Source organism: Musca vetustissima, unplaced genomic scaffold (genome assembly GCF_032173495.1).
Source record: "Musca vetustissima isolate MV318-11 ecotype Yass unplaced genomic scaffold, APGP_CSIRO_Mvet_v1 utg5917, whole genome shotgun sequence".
In the NCBI taxonomy this organism is placed as follows: Eukaryota; Metazoa; Arthropoda; class Insecta; order Diptera; family Muscidae; genus Musca; species Musca vetustissima.
Genome location: NW_026879604.1, coordinates 22815 through 37640, shown reverse-complemented (window position 1 = coordinate 37640; position 14826 = coordinate 22815). Strand labels below are relative to the sequence as shown.

General features: G+C 34.4%; 1 protein-coding gene across 1 annotated transcript; it reads right to left on the bottom strand.

Annotated features, from left to right (window-relative positions):
- Positions 1-5214: 5214 nt before the first annotated feature.
- LOC133324606 (large ribosomal subunit protein eL15) lies at positions 5215-6024 on the bottom strand. Its single transcript, XM_061533443.1, has 2 exons — positions 5668-6024; positions 5215-5521 (listed from the first exon to the last, which is right to left on the bottom strand). Exons 1-2 carry the CDS (start codon positions 5974-5976, stop codon positions 5216-5218), a joined length of 615 nt encoding a protein of 204 aa, XP_061389427.1. The 5' UTR covers positions 5977-6024; the 3' UTR covers position 5215.
- Positions 6025-14826: the final 8802 nt, after the last annotated feature.

The following is a 14826-nucleotide window of genomic DNA, read 5'->3' as shown; positions in this document are numbered from 1 at the left end:
GTTTGCGTAGGACGTAGCCACAACTACCACTAACAATTTCAATACAATACAAAAAGTGTGGCATTATCAGCGCATGTACCACCTGAATTCTTATATCCCTAGGGAGAGCAACATCCAAACAATATAACTTTCTTAAAATGAAGTTAACCTTGGACACTAAAGAATTGACATGAACATCAAACACCAAACCACTATCAAGCAATAAAACAAGACACTTAATTGAGCTTACAACATCTATAGAGATACTATAGATTTTTGAGTATTTATTGAAAGCCCATTATTCGATAACCACGTGATTAGCACATTAACATTAAAATCAATTGAAGACTGCAAAACATCAATGGACACATTTTCTCCTTTAAACAATATTTGTATATCATCAGCAAAAGCAAACGACATACAATTCCTACTATTAATACAACCGAACAAATCATTAACATACATTACGAACAACAGGGGGCCCAGAACAGATCCTTGAGGCACACCACTACTCACAGACAACATACCCGAAACACAATTTTTACAACTTACGTATTGCTTTCTACCAAATAAATATGAAAATACGAGTTTACACGCTGAGGTCAACAAATTAAAAAATTGATGCAGCTTACTTACTAGCATTGAGTGATTGATTCTGTCAAATGCCTTTTCAAGGTCCAGCGACAGCAACACACAACAACCATCCCCACCAACTGACTTTCTTATATTGTCAGTTAAACTAACAAGTAGGGACGTTGTACTCCGATGATGTCTAAACCCATATTGACTATCATGGAATAATGATCTCTGCTTAACATACGCAAGAATTTGCTCTTTCAAAACATGCTCAACCATTTTAGACAGTATTTACATTATCGATATCGGCCTATACTCTCTTACATCATTACTTTTACGTATAGGCACAATTTTCGCTATCTTCCAAACCTCAGGAAAAACTGACACTGCTATCATGGAATACAACAAATAACGCCCCACTAAAGGAAACACAAGTTTCAGAAACTTAAGCTGAAAACCAGCTTAACCGACAAATTCATTCTGTTACAAACATCTCTTACAACCAAACTGCGAGACAAATCAAACATGTTATTATTAAAGTCACCCATAACAATTACATTGAAATATCTTACAACAATATCAGAAATTTCATCCTCCATGGCTGGAATATTACCATGTGGTAAACACACTACACCAATTAATACAACATTGCCATTCACAATCACTTCCAAAAATATATACTCCACTATACCAAAAGAACTACCTTTACACACCAGTTTATGCTGCATAAATTGTGAAACATATAGCACAACACCTCCTCCCCTCATGTCAGGTCGATCACTTCTGTAGCACACATAACCCGGCATTGCTATTGCTTCAGACGAAATCACAGGTTTCAACCACGATTCAGTGACACCAAAAACATCAAGACTATTTCCATCTAAAATATTTCTAAGTTCATGGATTTTAAACGTATTCCTACTCAGAAATTGTAAAATTCATCAAAAATAAGAAGTCAGGCGGTGTGGATAACATTTCAAATTATTTAATTAACTCTTTGAAACCCGAATTTTTTCCGCAATCTTAGAACAAATTTTTGTTCACAGATGTTGGACTGTATACATAAATTAGTACTGTACACAAATTTACCCTCTTCACTATATTAAAAAACTCATTACTTTACCAATTTTTTTTTTTTTTTTTATATGTGTCGTCCATAATCAGGTCTTGACATATGAAATCTTGACATATGAAAGCTCTAAAACATTTTGTTGCCTGTGGGCAACATAAGGCCACAAATGGTTAAAAAACTTCCATTAAAGGTCATTGAGTATTTAACAGTTATATTTAATAATTTTATTAATAACGGTTATTTTCCCCGAGCGTAGAATATAGCTAAAATTATAAATATTCGGAAAAAAAACTGACAACATTGACATTAATAATTTAAGGCCCATTTCCTTACTTTCTAATTTGGGAAAACTCTTTGCAAGGCTCGGTATTGTCTCCCCATCTATTTAACATTTCCATTTACGATTTCCCCCATGAAGTAAATGGATCAAATGGTATACTTTATGCCGATGATTCTCTTCTCTACAGCGTGTCTCAACGCATCTTAATGCAGTAAACAATTTTTATACTGATTGGGATATCAAAATTAATGTTGCTAAAAGCCATGCTATATGTGTTCGTAATGCTTCGGGCAAATGTAAATATACGGTGGTAGCCGAAAGTAAAAAATTTGTTCTAGTTTTTGAATGGTAACAAAATTGAGTTTAAGGATAGCCTTTAATATCTAGTTGTTATTTTTGATAAAGTACTGAAATTTAACAAGCATGCTACAAATAATTTATATAAGGCTATCCGTAGGTTCGTTCGTTTACTTTCCTAGTAATATTTACTCAGTAAGAATTTGCAGAGAGTAAATACGAATTTTTCCTTCTCAAGAGAGAAAACTGCAAAAAGTAAACGAACAACATCCAGTAAAAAGATGTTTCGACACAGCTGATTAAAACAACAAACAAATTGGTGCAAACTAAAAAACAGCATTTAAAAAAAAAATCTTTCGACAATTATACTTGTTTTACCTTATTTTTAAATACTTGCGTTTTCTTCATCCATTTTGGTATTTAATGATACAAAATCAAAATAAAATTCACAAAACAATCAATTTTCTTGAGAACAATTTTTTGTTTGTTTACAAAACATAAAAAAACAGCTGATTATATATCAGCTGATGGTACAAGAAAATTCTTACTGAGTAAATTTTCCTTGTAAGAATTTGCAAATACTCAGTAACACAACTGTCAAATCTGCTCTCTCAATTCACTCTCTTTTACTGGACTTTTGGGTAAACGAACAACATTTTGTAATAATTTGTACAAATTCGTACAAATTATTGAGTAAACGAACGAACCTCGTGTTAAAGGTGCATTTTCGCCATTGTTTAATAACAAATACTTACCCAAAAAAAAAACGAAATTACTAATTTACAAAGTAACTTTAAGGCCGGTTGTCCTGTATGCCTTCGCTATTTTTGAGCGCCATGTGCTTCGAAAGCTACTTCCGCCCTCATCAGTTTTTAAGTTAGTTTTAAGTTTTATTTTATTTTTAATTTTGCGTAAAACTGCGTAACAATATACGGCAGTTCCGTCCACTTCATCCCAAATTTATTATCTGATAATCACCGAAAATTTCAGGCGTTGTCCTTGACCATAACTAGAACCTCATGGAACACTTCAAAGCGATCAGTGTGGTAATGGGTTACTAATATCTGAATACGTAAGCACCTGTAAATATTTAAGTGTAAATCTCTCATTCGAGTAGATACAACAATATAATTGGTATCAATTTAACGGAAAACCACTCCTCTAGGATATACTATCATTTTCTCGGGTACATAGGTTAAGGAGAATATTAGGGTGCGCAAAAATTCGCTCCCGAATGAATTAAAATACATAATTTTCGTTTTGGGCTCATTTTAGGAATGAATTTATGGCGACAAATTCTTTATTTTAAACAGCAACCACAATAACAACGAACGTTCGTAAATTCAATTGTTGTTGGACACTTTCTGCTACTCACACATTCATTTGCTTTTTTATATTTTTGTTTGTGGTTGTTTTTAACAGTGCTCGCGAGCATTGTTTTTTGACTTTTTAAAAAGAATGTTCGGAACAAGTTGAGTTTAGGGGTTCATCTCGGATTTTTCTTTTTTTTTAACGGAAATATATGACTTCCATGGGGGAAGTCCATAATTTCCGATATATGGACCTCTGAAGTTCCGAAATTCCTATGCTCATATTTATGGATCGATTATTATATTTATGGATCATTATTTATGGATCGATGAAGGTAATATTGGTATGGTTGCAAAGCGTACACATTATATTTTCACTTAAATTAAAGTCTTTATTAAAAATTATTAAATATAGACGGCTTTCGGCCGGAGATTTAAGGCTTTCTCCTATGGACAGGCGGGAAATTCGGCTAACGCATCAATATTTAACTAATTTTTTCTAAATAGCAGGCCTTCGGCCGTGGATGTAAGACTATCTCCTATGGAGAGGAGGAAAATTTGGCTATGCGATTAAAATGTCCTTTATATTAAAATTTTTCTTATATAGACGGCCTTCGGCCGGGGATTTAAGATTCTCCTATGGACAGATGGAAAATTCGGCTATGCGATTTTCTATTAAATAAACATGTTTCACTAAATATGAGCCAATATTAATCGGTCCATATAAATGTCGAAATTATGAGCATATGAATTCCGGAACTTCAGAGGTCCATATCTCGGGAAATATGGATTTCCCCATGAATGTCATATATTTTCGTGATCAGGGAGACGAGATCTAGGAAAATCGGAGATGAGCCCCTAAACTCAAGCCTCAACGTGGATTTTTTAAAGGTAGCAGAGAGGCTGATGGCCATTAAAAAGAATTAAGATGATGAATCCTTGGAACCTCAAAAATTGATAACAATTTTATTTGCATTACTTCTGAAACTTTGATAGGTTTTGGTGGACCAATAAAATACGTAAGGCCAAATGCGGAGAACAACCTGAAATATAAAAAGGGAACAGGAGGCAGTCCAAACAAAGAACCATTATCCCGGAACAAATGTACTTTATGGACACCTCCCAGATCATTTTTACTATAGGTAGTCCTTCTGATGGTGATTACAACTAGTTTTTTTTCGGGGGAAATCAGTAGTTCCCGAAATATGGGGATCCAAAGTTCCAAAACTATCCCCGCATTTTATTAAATATCTTTAAGAATACCACTCCGAAACGTTTACAATTTTTACTGCAGATAGAAATTTTAGTGCTGATCACAACCACATAATTTTTTCAGGTGAACTTCATACTTCCGGATATATGGATTATTAAAGTTTAAATTGATTCCGGGCTACGCGAGCAGATTTTTTTTTTAATTTGAATTTTTCTCTGAATAGCCGGCCGTAGATTTCGTATATCTCTGCTGAACCAGAAGAATGCGAGCTGAGTCTCTTAAGGCAAACAAATAAAAATAATTTTTAAAATTTTAAACACTGATACCATTCTATATTACATTTAAAGTTCCACAAACATGTTATGGACTTACCAATAAGCACAATTTGTTCCAAAATTCTAATTACTACACCATTATAAATGAAACATGTGGATTGCACAATATAAAACTGCATAGCTTTATTAAAACAGTTAAGATTCTCGTAATATTTAACGCTTTCTTAACATATTCAAACGATTCTTGCGTTTCCAGGCAGCACGGCGAGAACCACCAATAGTTTGAGAATATCTATAGCCCTTGCCAATTCCACGGGAACTCTTTCCAGCAGATGTAAGACCACGCAGTTCCCTGTGCTTATGGACATGCTTACAGATCCAATTAATTTTGGGGTCACGACGAATTGCAGAGTGATGAGTGTCAACTAGTATAACTTCAAAATATTTGTAGGATGCATCCTGTGCCACCCAATAGGAATTCAGAACTCTGAGACCGCCAAGTCTGCGACCTACACGTTCCTAATGAGACAATATATACAAATAATTATACATTGATTTCAATAAGTATTTCTTATGTTACTAAAAAGGAATCAAAAATAAATTTAAATATCCAATTGTTTTAAACAAATATTAATATACAATAGGACAATTCAACAATAACATACCTCAGCAATAGATTGTAATCCACGATATGGTTTCAATTCATTTACACCATGACTTTTGGGCTTTCCGTATGTGCAACCTTTGGGTACTGGACGCTTACGACCACCCCTGCGAACGCGGATTCTGTAAATGACGAATCCTTGCTTGGCACGATATCCCAAACGACGTGCCTTATCTGGTCGAGTTGGCCTTGGCGAACGATGCAATTTAGTGAGTTGGCGGTATTGCCACACACGAATACGGAGCAAATAGCGCATTACATCGCTTTGCTTTTTTCTGTACAACTCCTGCATATACCTGTACGCTCCCATTGTTGATGAAGACCTAGCAACAAGTAAAAAAGGTTATTTGTTTTAAATAACAGTCACATCATCGGTCTTAATTAGGAAGCATTTTTAATGTATTCTATTATAATTTTATAACGATGTCCATTGGCATGGAAAGCACCCACCTCCGACGAGATATGAAATAGAAAGGAGGAAGTTACGCGAAGTTAGCAGCAAATACCACATTCAAATTACGAACGCCATCAACTAAATAACATCACACAAGACGTCACGTTTATCGCCCTACTCACGGCGTAATATGAGCGTATCGTTACCGAATGTTTATAGAGCATTTACATACGCACTTTATATGATTTGAATTAACGTAATTTGGAAAATAAATTAAAATTATTTATTTAAAATGACTGGTAAAAATTATCCAGTAAATTATGTTGAGAGAGTTTGTTCTCTCATTTGAAAAAATTGAAAAAAAAAATTATCGAGCAACATCCAGTAAAAATCAAACATATGTGTCATAATTTTTAATAATTAATTTTATATATTTCAATTTATTGTACATTGTATATTCTTTAATACCTCCAAAACAATTAAAATATTCATATTAAGGCATTGCTTGAAAACAATAAAGGGCTAAGCAGAATGCTCGCGTTGAGCCATCCGTCGCGTTATATGTTATCGAAAATACAACAACCATAAGGAAACGATAACACAAACGCATATCGCTTCCTTGTGGTTGTTGTATTTTCGATAACATATAACGCGACGGATGGCTCCACGCGAGCATTCTGCTTAGCCCTTAAAGGGCTAAACAGAATGTTCGCGTTGAGCGTTTTTTGTTATCGCGTTAACGCACGCAAAAAGTTAAAATATATTTAACTCCGAAGCGCAGCGCAAAACAACTTCAAGCGTTTGTGTTATCGTTTCCTTGTGGTTGTTGTATTTTCGATAACATATAACGCGACGGATGGCTCAACGCGAGCATTCTGCTTAGCCCTTAATGGTGTTTTTACACGATATGTATTTTACATATGTGCTGTCACTTTATTTACATATGGAAATCGAACTCGTCATGTGAAACATACGCAAATTTCAATGTGTCAAAACGATATGCCATTACATATGTATTTTTTCCGAATGGGACGTGCTCTGTTTTCGTATGTGAAACATAAGGAAATCAGCTGTTTGAATGAAACACATTGTTGGAAGAAAATATTTCAATTGCAAGTCAAAGAAAAGGATGAGAAGGCAACAATTACAAATTATTATTTCGGGTGTAAGTGTTTAATAAAAAATGATTTTGATTTAAGAAAAAAATAAAAGTGTTTTTTGTTTATAGGTTATGTCATATTTAAAATACATACAAAAAAATGTTTTATGTACGCTGCTAATTTTGAGACACATAAGGAATTACATATGGATGAAATAAGTGACAGCACATATGTAAAATACATATCGTGTAAAAACACCATAATATATGACAACAAAACATCGACATGAAAATTCTTACTGAGTAAATTTTGCAGTAAGAATTTTCAATACTCAGTAAACAACTGCAAAAATTTCTTTCTCAACTTACTCTCATTTACTGAACTTTTAAGTTATCGAACTGCATTCAGTAACAATATGCACAAATTGTTACAAATTATTGGGGTATCATATAAACCAATTATTACATTAGTTGACATACGGACATAATGTTGACGTCCGCACATCGTTGACAACCTCATCGATTTGGACCTGTAAGTCATCGGTGTCCTACCATCTCAAAAAGGACCAAAACCGGGATCCTCCCATCTCCAATGACTTTTGGTACAAGTAGTAAAATCTAAAGGATCGCCTTGATCGTCAACTTTATATTTACCCAAATTAAACCCATAATAAACCTGTCGCCTGACAGTACAATATTTATTATAATTAAAGTTATTTATCTTTTTATTTGTGCTAAACATCACGTGAATATTACACGTATACTTATGGTGTTTGTATATTTGTATGTGTTGCTTTTGCCGGCAACTCATAATCCAAAGGTTCTAAATTCGTCTGAATTCAGACTTCACAACAGATCCTACGTCCTTGTGGGAATCTGTACATGGTCCTTCGAGCCTTTTAAAACGAACTAGCGGCCTAGATTTGCCATTAAATACCATTTTTTCAAAAATCTTTAAAAACTAAATTTTCCAACAAAATCCATTTATTCAACATCAGCCACAAATACGGCAAAGCCCAACACTGACATGAAGTGAATAAAACAAAAACAATTATTTATTTGTTTTGCAAAGAAATAAATCAATCACAAATATTTGAATAACAATAAAACACCAATTAAAACTCTTCACTATTATTTAATTTGTATTTAATTTTTATTATTTACAATATTCACAGACAGGCATATTGTTTTGTTGCAATAGTGACATACGTTTAAAGAGTAACAGACACCGAGTACTCTTGTTCACATTAATGCGATAGTCCAATTAGTGAACACGTAACATTCGTAAACAACCAACACGCAACAAACGTAACAAACGTAATTAAACGTAACACACGTTAGTGGAAATTGCATTACATTATATTGCATTCCGTTTCTATAATAAAAACAAATAAAAATATTAGCAATAAAATAAAAGGAACCGTAATAAATATAAATACAAATAATACCTAATAATAATAAAATAATAATAAACTTGCTCTCAAAATTTAAAAAATAAATATTTGTTGAGCAAAACTCTATTAAAGCCTATTTTTTTTTAAATTTGAACTTCTCTCTAGTTTTATAATAAAGCAGAAAGTTACCCGAAGGCACAATAGAACCAAATAATATTACAATAAATAATAAATTCTATAAAAATATATAAACATAAAAATATATAAATAATAAAAATTAAATTAAATAAATAATATTAAAACAAATCAAAGAAATTGCAAAAATAATTTGTGCAAGGTTCCACTTCGACATGGAGAATTTATTGGGAGCATTTGCTAAAATATTAGACATGTCCGAAAACGATCTATCAGATTCGCTGATAGAAACAAAATTAGAATCATTAGATGAAGACTGGCATAATGTACGTACTGCCTATGAAAACGTCTATCTTGCCGATGACAAGGCATTCGATGATGATTTTAAAAATGTTGCGAAATTGGAGTTTGAATCGGCACGGGATCAATACCAATTAACTAAATCGAACTCAATGGAAGTTGTGAAAAATAGGTCTCTTCTAAAGTCCATCAGTTCAGGACGAGAAGACCAAACAAATCCTTCACTTTTTCATAGTTCGGCCATGTATCCCCCAACTACCACATTTTACATGTCTGAAGTGTGTATTAAAGTTCCTCCATGTGATACAAAAGACTTCCACGGAAGCTATAAAAAATGGCCCACCTTTAGGGACATGTTTATGGCCATATATGGCAATCACCCAGACTGACACCAGCACAAAAATTATATCACCTAAAAAATAAAACTAAAGGTGAAGCTGGCAGGATCGTAGACAGGTTCTCATTGTCAGATTTAACTTTTCATTAGCATGGGACGCACTAAAGAAACGATACGAAAACAAGCGAGTTTTGGTAGACAACCAATTACGAATTTTATTCGAAATAGCGCCCGCAAAAAACGAAAATAACGCAGGCATAAAAAGGATCCAATTAACAATCAGTGATTGTCTCGCAATTTTGAAAGCACACTACATCAGTGTGGGCGAGTGGGATCCAATTTTAATATACCTTTGTTTGACAAAACTTCCAATAGAAACGTTGACGTTATGGGAGCAGTCACTTGAGCCACATGCGGACTTGCCAAAGTGGTCTAAAATGGAAGATTTTTTGATTAACAGACAACAAGTGTTAGAAGGAATTAGTCGTATAAAAACACAGAACGCTCCACAATCTTCACGATCTTCACGAACACAAATTCAAATAGATGTATTCTATGTACAAAACTGTCCCAGATTTAATAATATGTCAGCTAGTCAGCGAATCGAAGTTGCAAAAGAAAAACGTTTATGCAACAATTGGTTAATCGCTTAGGTATTACGACCAGAAACGAAGATTTCCAAATTAGAGGTTTAAGTGACACAATAGTCACCAATGCAAACCAATCTTGTTGCATTACACTATGTGCAGATGACACTTCTTTTAATCTAGTATCCGAAGTAATAGTACTACGAAATCTTATTAGTCTACTTCCAACTAGGTCTCTTCCAAACTCGTACTGTAGTGAAGTTAAAGATTTAAAACTAGCCGATCCTGGTTTTGTGGTATCAGCGCATGTAGATATGCTGATTGGAAGCGATATCCTTCCAACAAAAATGGCATGAAGAAAAATATTCTTGGTAACATGATAGCACAGAATTCAATTTACGGTTGGTATATATACGGACCAATAGCATACGAAAGTATAGCATTGGCCACAGTCAAAGAATCTTCGAAAAATGAAGAAGACATAGAAGCATTATCACGAAAATTCGGGGAACAAGAGGAAGTCGAACGGGCTCCTATTCCCACCGTATCAAATGAGTACTGCGAAGACTTTTACAAAAAGACGTGCCGTCGACCGGGCGGTAGATTTGGTGTAAAAAAAACCATTTAAAAAAGAATATCCGCAATCTATTTCATTAGAATGATCTTCATTGAATGATATTCTACGTACAGGACCAAAAATTTCGGTTGAACGTTTCTAAATTATACGATAAAGCCAGTCTATCACCACCAATAATCGTAAGAGCCAAGATATTTCTACGAGATATATGGCTAAAAAGAGTTAATTGGATGATTAAAGTCTCATCCACTGTGTCGTATATGTGTTATGGAAAGAGAAATCAATATTTAATAACGGACCATTTGTCGTATGGTCAAAAGACTTTCTGTGTTTTGTTCTATATATATCCTGAGCAATGTCTGGTGTGCTATAGGCAGCATAAGATTATAGCCTGCAGAACGGAGCAGAAGGACAGGGAGTATGCTGTGCGGGTACACAAATACTGCATAAACTGTCTATCCAAAGAGCATTTTGTGCCAAACTGTAATGCAGCTGATAACTGACCACCTGACAACAATCCACCACAACGGCCAAACAACAACAAACGGGCCATCAACAACAAATTTCGGGTCAACAAACACCAACGTCAGACAGTTAAAAGCACCCAAGCTCGGGCAGCAGTGCGTTATCCTCAAGCAAGGAACATCCCGAAGCGGTCCTCTAAGTTTTCGCTTAACAGTCAAAGAGACAACAAAGAAGATCCTCCAAGAAATTTCGGAGCAAATAACGGTCTGGGATCGCCAGAAGGTTGCACCAGTGCAAGGGGCGGAGGATGTTGACGTCCGCACGGCCATCAAGCAGTACGCGGGTACCACACTATTGACATCGATAACAACCTCATCGATTTGGACCTGTAAGTCATCGGTGTCCTCCCATTTCAAAAAAGGACCAAAATCGGGATCCTCCCATCTCCAATGACTCTTGGTACAAGTAGTAAAACCTAAAGGATCGCCTTGATCGTCAACTTTATATTTACCCAAATTAAACCCATAATAAACCTGTCGCCTGACAGTACAATATTTATTATAAATAAAGTTATTTATCTTTTTATTTGTGCTAAACATCACGTGAGTATTACACGTATACTTGTGGTGTTTGTATATTTTGTGTTGTTGTAGCAGCCCTATTGCTTTTACACAATGGGCAGAGGTGACAGACGTTGGCCGAGTAAGACTCGGGTCGTTTCGGATCGTAGACCCCTCTGTCGTGGAAACGGTATATTTTGTGTTGTAGTTGTTGCTTTTGCCGGCAACTCATAATCCAAAGGCTCTAAATTCGTCTGAATTTAGATTTCACAACAGATTATCGAACACATGTCGATATAAAACCATTTTTAATAATGCTGTTAATGTATATGAATAAATATTAAATTCATACATAACTTTTTCCGACCACAAAAATGTACACACAATTAAAAAAAATTGTTCAGTACTGTTCTTTTTTCTCTCACAAACACTAATGCATTTTAATTTTGACACCATCATGATCCAATAAACAGGTCGTGTCGGAAGCAATCGGAAAATTTCCATTGTTGTAATTCTTTTTTTCATTATTTTCAAATTGCAAACACATATTTTGGCGCAAATTAATAATTTTGTATGTATATAAACAAACATCAGCTGATAGGCATTTAGATCATTATTAAAGGTATGTGTAAACAAGAGCTAAGCAGAATGCTCGCGTTGAGCCAGCCGTCGCGTTATATGTTATCGAAAAAACAACAAACACATAGAAACGATAATCGTTAGTGTTATCGTTTCCTTGTGGTTGTTGTATTTTCGATAATAAATAACGCGACGGATGGCTCAACGCGAGCATTCTGCTTAGACCTTTAAGGTGTATTTCTGGATTTCGTTAATCGAGTCGAATAAAAATAGTAAATGTACTTTAATTATTTATATGGCATCACCCTTGCAAAAATGGCGCTAAATGTAAAATTTGGTCGTTTTGTGTCACCCTGTATCGTAAAAATGTTGTTATAGAAAGATAGCAACCATGGCATAATTATTAAAGTAGTCTCATTTGTTAAATCGATGACGGTAACCCCAGTAACTCTGTACTTGATTTTGTCATTTTCAACTAAAATTTGTATTTGAAACCGTAAAGCGCTAAGCAGAATGCTCGCGTTGAGCGTTTTTTGTTATCGCGTTAACGCACGCAAAAAGTTAAAATATATTTAACTCCGAAGCGCAGCGCACATCAACTTCGAGCGTTTGTGTTATCGTTTCCTTGTGTTTGTTGTATTTTCGATAACACATAACGTAACGGATGGCTCAACGCGAGCATTCTGCTTTTCCCTTAAGCGGTGTACACACTATCATTTTTGACTGTCAGCTTTTTTATCGATTACTGACTGTCCAACAACCATAAATATTTTTGTGGTTGCCTGATGAATGACAAACATGTGAGGCCACACTATCAAACAAGCAAAATTTGAGCAAGAGTGCCATTCAAAAATGCTAGTGTGTACACCGCATTAACCATTTACGTGCGACCAAGGTATTTTTAATAAGGTAGCCGCATCGGCCCAGCTGTTGGTGCAAATAAATGTCAAAAATGTTGTTGTAATGCTAAACCAAAAATTAAAAAAACTAAATTATAAATGAAAATCTCCGAATTTCGAAGAGCTTGTTTGGCAATACTTTTATTAAAATTTTCTACAAAAATTTGTGTAAAAAAATCTTGTCAATCTGTTTGTTTTGGCAAAATATTTTTGAAGTAAATTATATTTAATAATAATTTGTTTTCAATGTCTTGTTCTATATAGCCCGTTTCTTTATATTTGCTAACAATCTTTGGAGCAAGTTAGCAAATATAATGTCCATTTCCTTATATTTGCTAACTTTCGGCTTCCCTTTTTGAACTTTTCAGTGAGGCAATTTCAAGGCAGAACAGTTACTGTTATTTATTAACTTCAGTAGTATTTGCGGGTTTTTGGGATACCATGATTAATATTAACATAATTCACAACTTCGATGTAGAGTCTATGTTTGCTGTGAGGCTCACAGATGTTGATGTTATAAATACCAAAGCCAGATATTATTTTTCCGGTTTCAATCTCTTAAAAATGTTCACACTATAATGGGCTAAGCCATGGCACAATGAATATGTAGCCCATTTAGCGCAGCTGATGTCTTGATTAACTGTTAAAGTGGGTAATTTCTACTTGAATTCGTTGTGCAGTGTTGCCAACCATTTGAAATATTATATGGAAAATTTTGACAGAAAATCGAGACAAAAACAAAAGTTGTTATTGTGATACATCACCTTATTATTGCATCATGGGCTAAGCAGAATGCTCGCGTTGAGCCATCCGTCGCGTTATACGTTATCGTAAATGCAACAACCACAAGGAAACGATATGCGTTTGTGTTATTGTTTCCATGTGGTTGTTGTATTTTCGATAACATATAACGCGGTGGATGGCTCAACGCGAGCATTCTGCTTAGCCCTTGAGAAGTTTATTATTTTGCCATCACCAGTACGTACAAAACTTAGGACAAAATAAAAATTATAATTTTTGGCCATGAACAAGGTGTATTTAATAATGTGTATGCATCAGATACAACAACAAATATTTTACAAAAACAACATTGTTGTTATAGAAATTAAATTGTCATGCTAACAATCAGTTTTTTACAAAAACAAACAAAAACAATTATTAATTTATTTTTGTCAAGAACTATTCTTTGAGGAATAATTAATGAATTTGTGTATTCTTGGGTTATTGGCGGTCGAGATTAATTTTATGTTTCCCACATGCAGCCAGTGGCTCCTTGTGATGTTGTTTATATTGTGAATTACAATCTATTTTTCTATGGATTAGTGTCTTTCAATTTTCTTGCCTTCTTAAAGAAAAGAGAAAGACATAAATCCCCGGCCAAAGACTCAATTAACCTTCGCCGAGAATTGTGACAAGCACCAAAGGACCGATTCCAAAATAAGCTAACATAATCTCCTCGATTTTACGAGTACCAGGAATTTAGGGACAGATTTCCACACAACATAAAATATGTGCACCATTCGGCGAACGGGGTTATAACTAATTAAAGCCTAGGTTTCCTTTCCGTCCGCCTTATGAATGTAGTTTTCTTGCATTTTTATTATTAAAAAGGCCTACATTTAAAGACCATTTTTAAAATCGAAATGTAATATTGAAAATGTTTTTGACAATTTACTTTACAAGCAATAAAGAAAAAAGTTTAAAACCATATGATTGTCACACCTTATTAAATACACCTTGGCCATGAAGGTACAGTACGAAAAACATTTTGAACATATGAGTGCATGAGACTACCTTCCTTATTATACCATGGTTAGCAACGTAGCTAACTTTA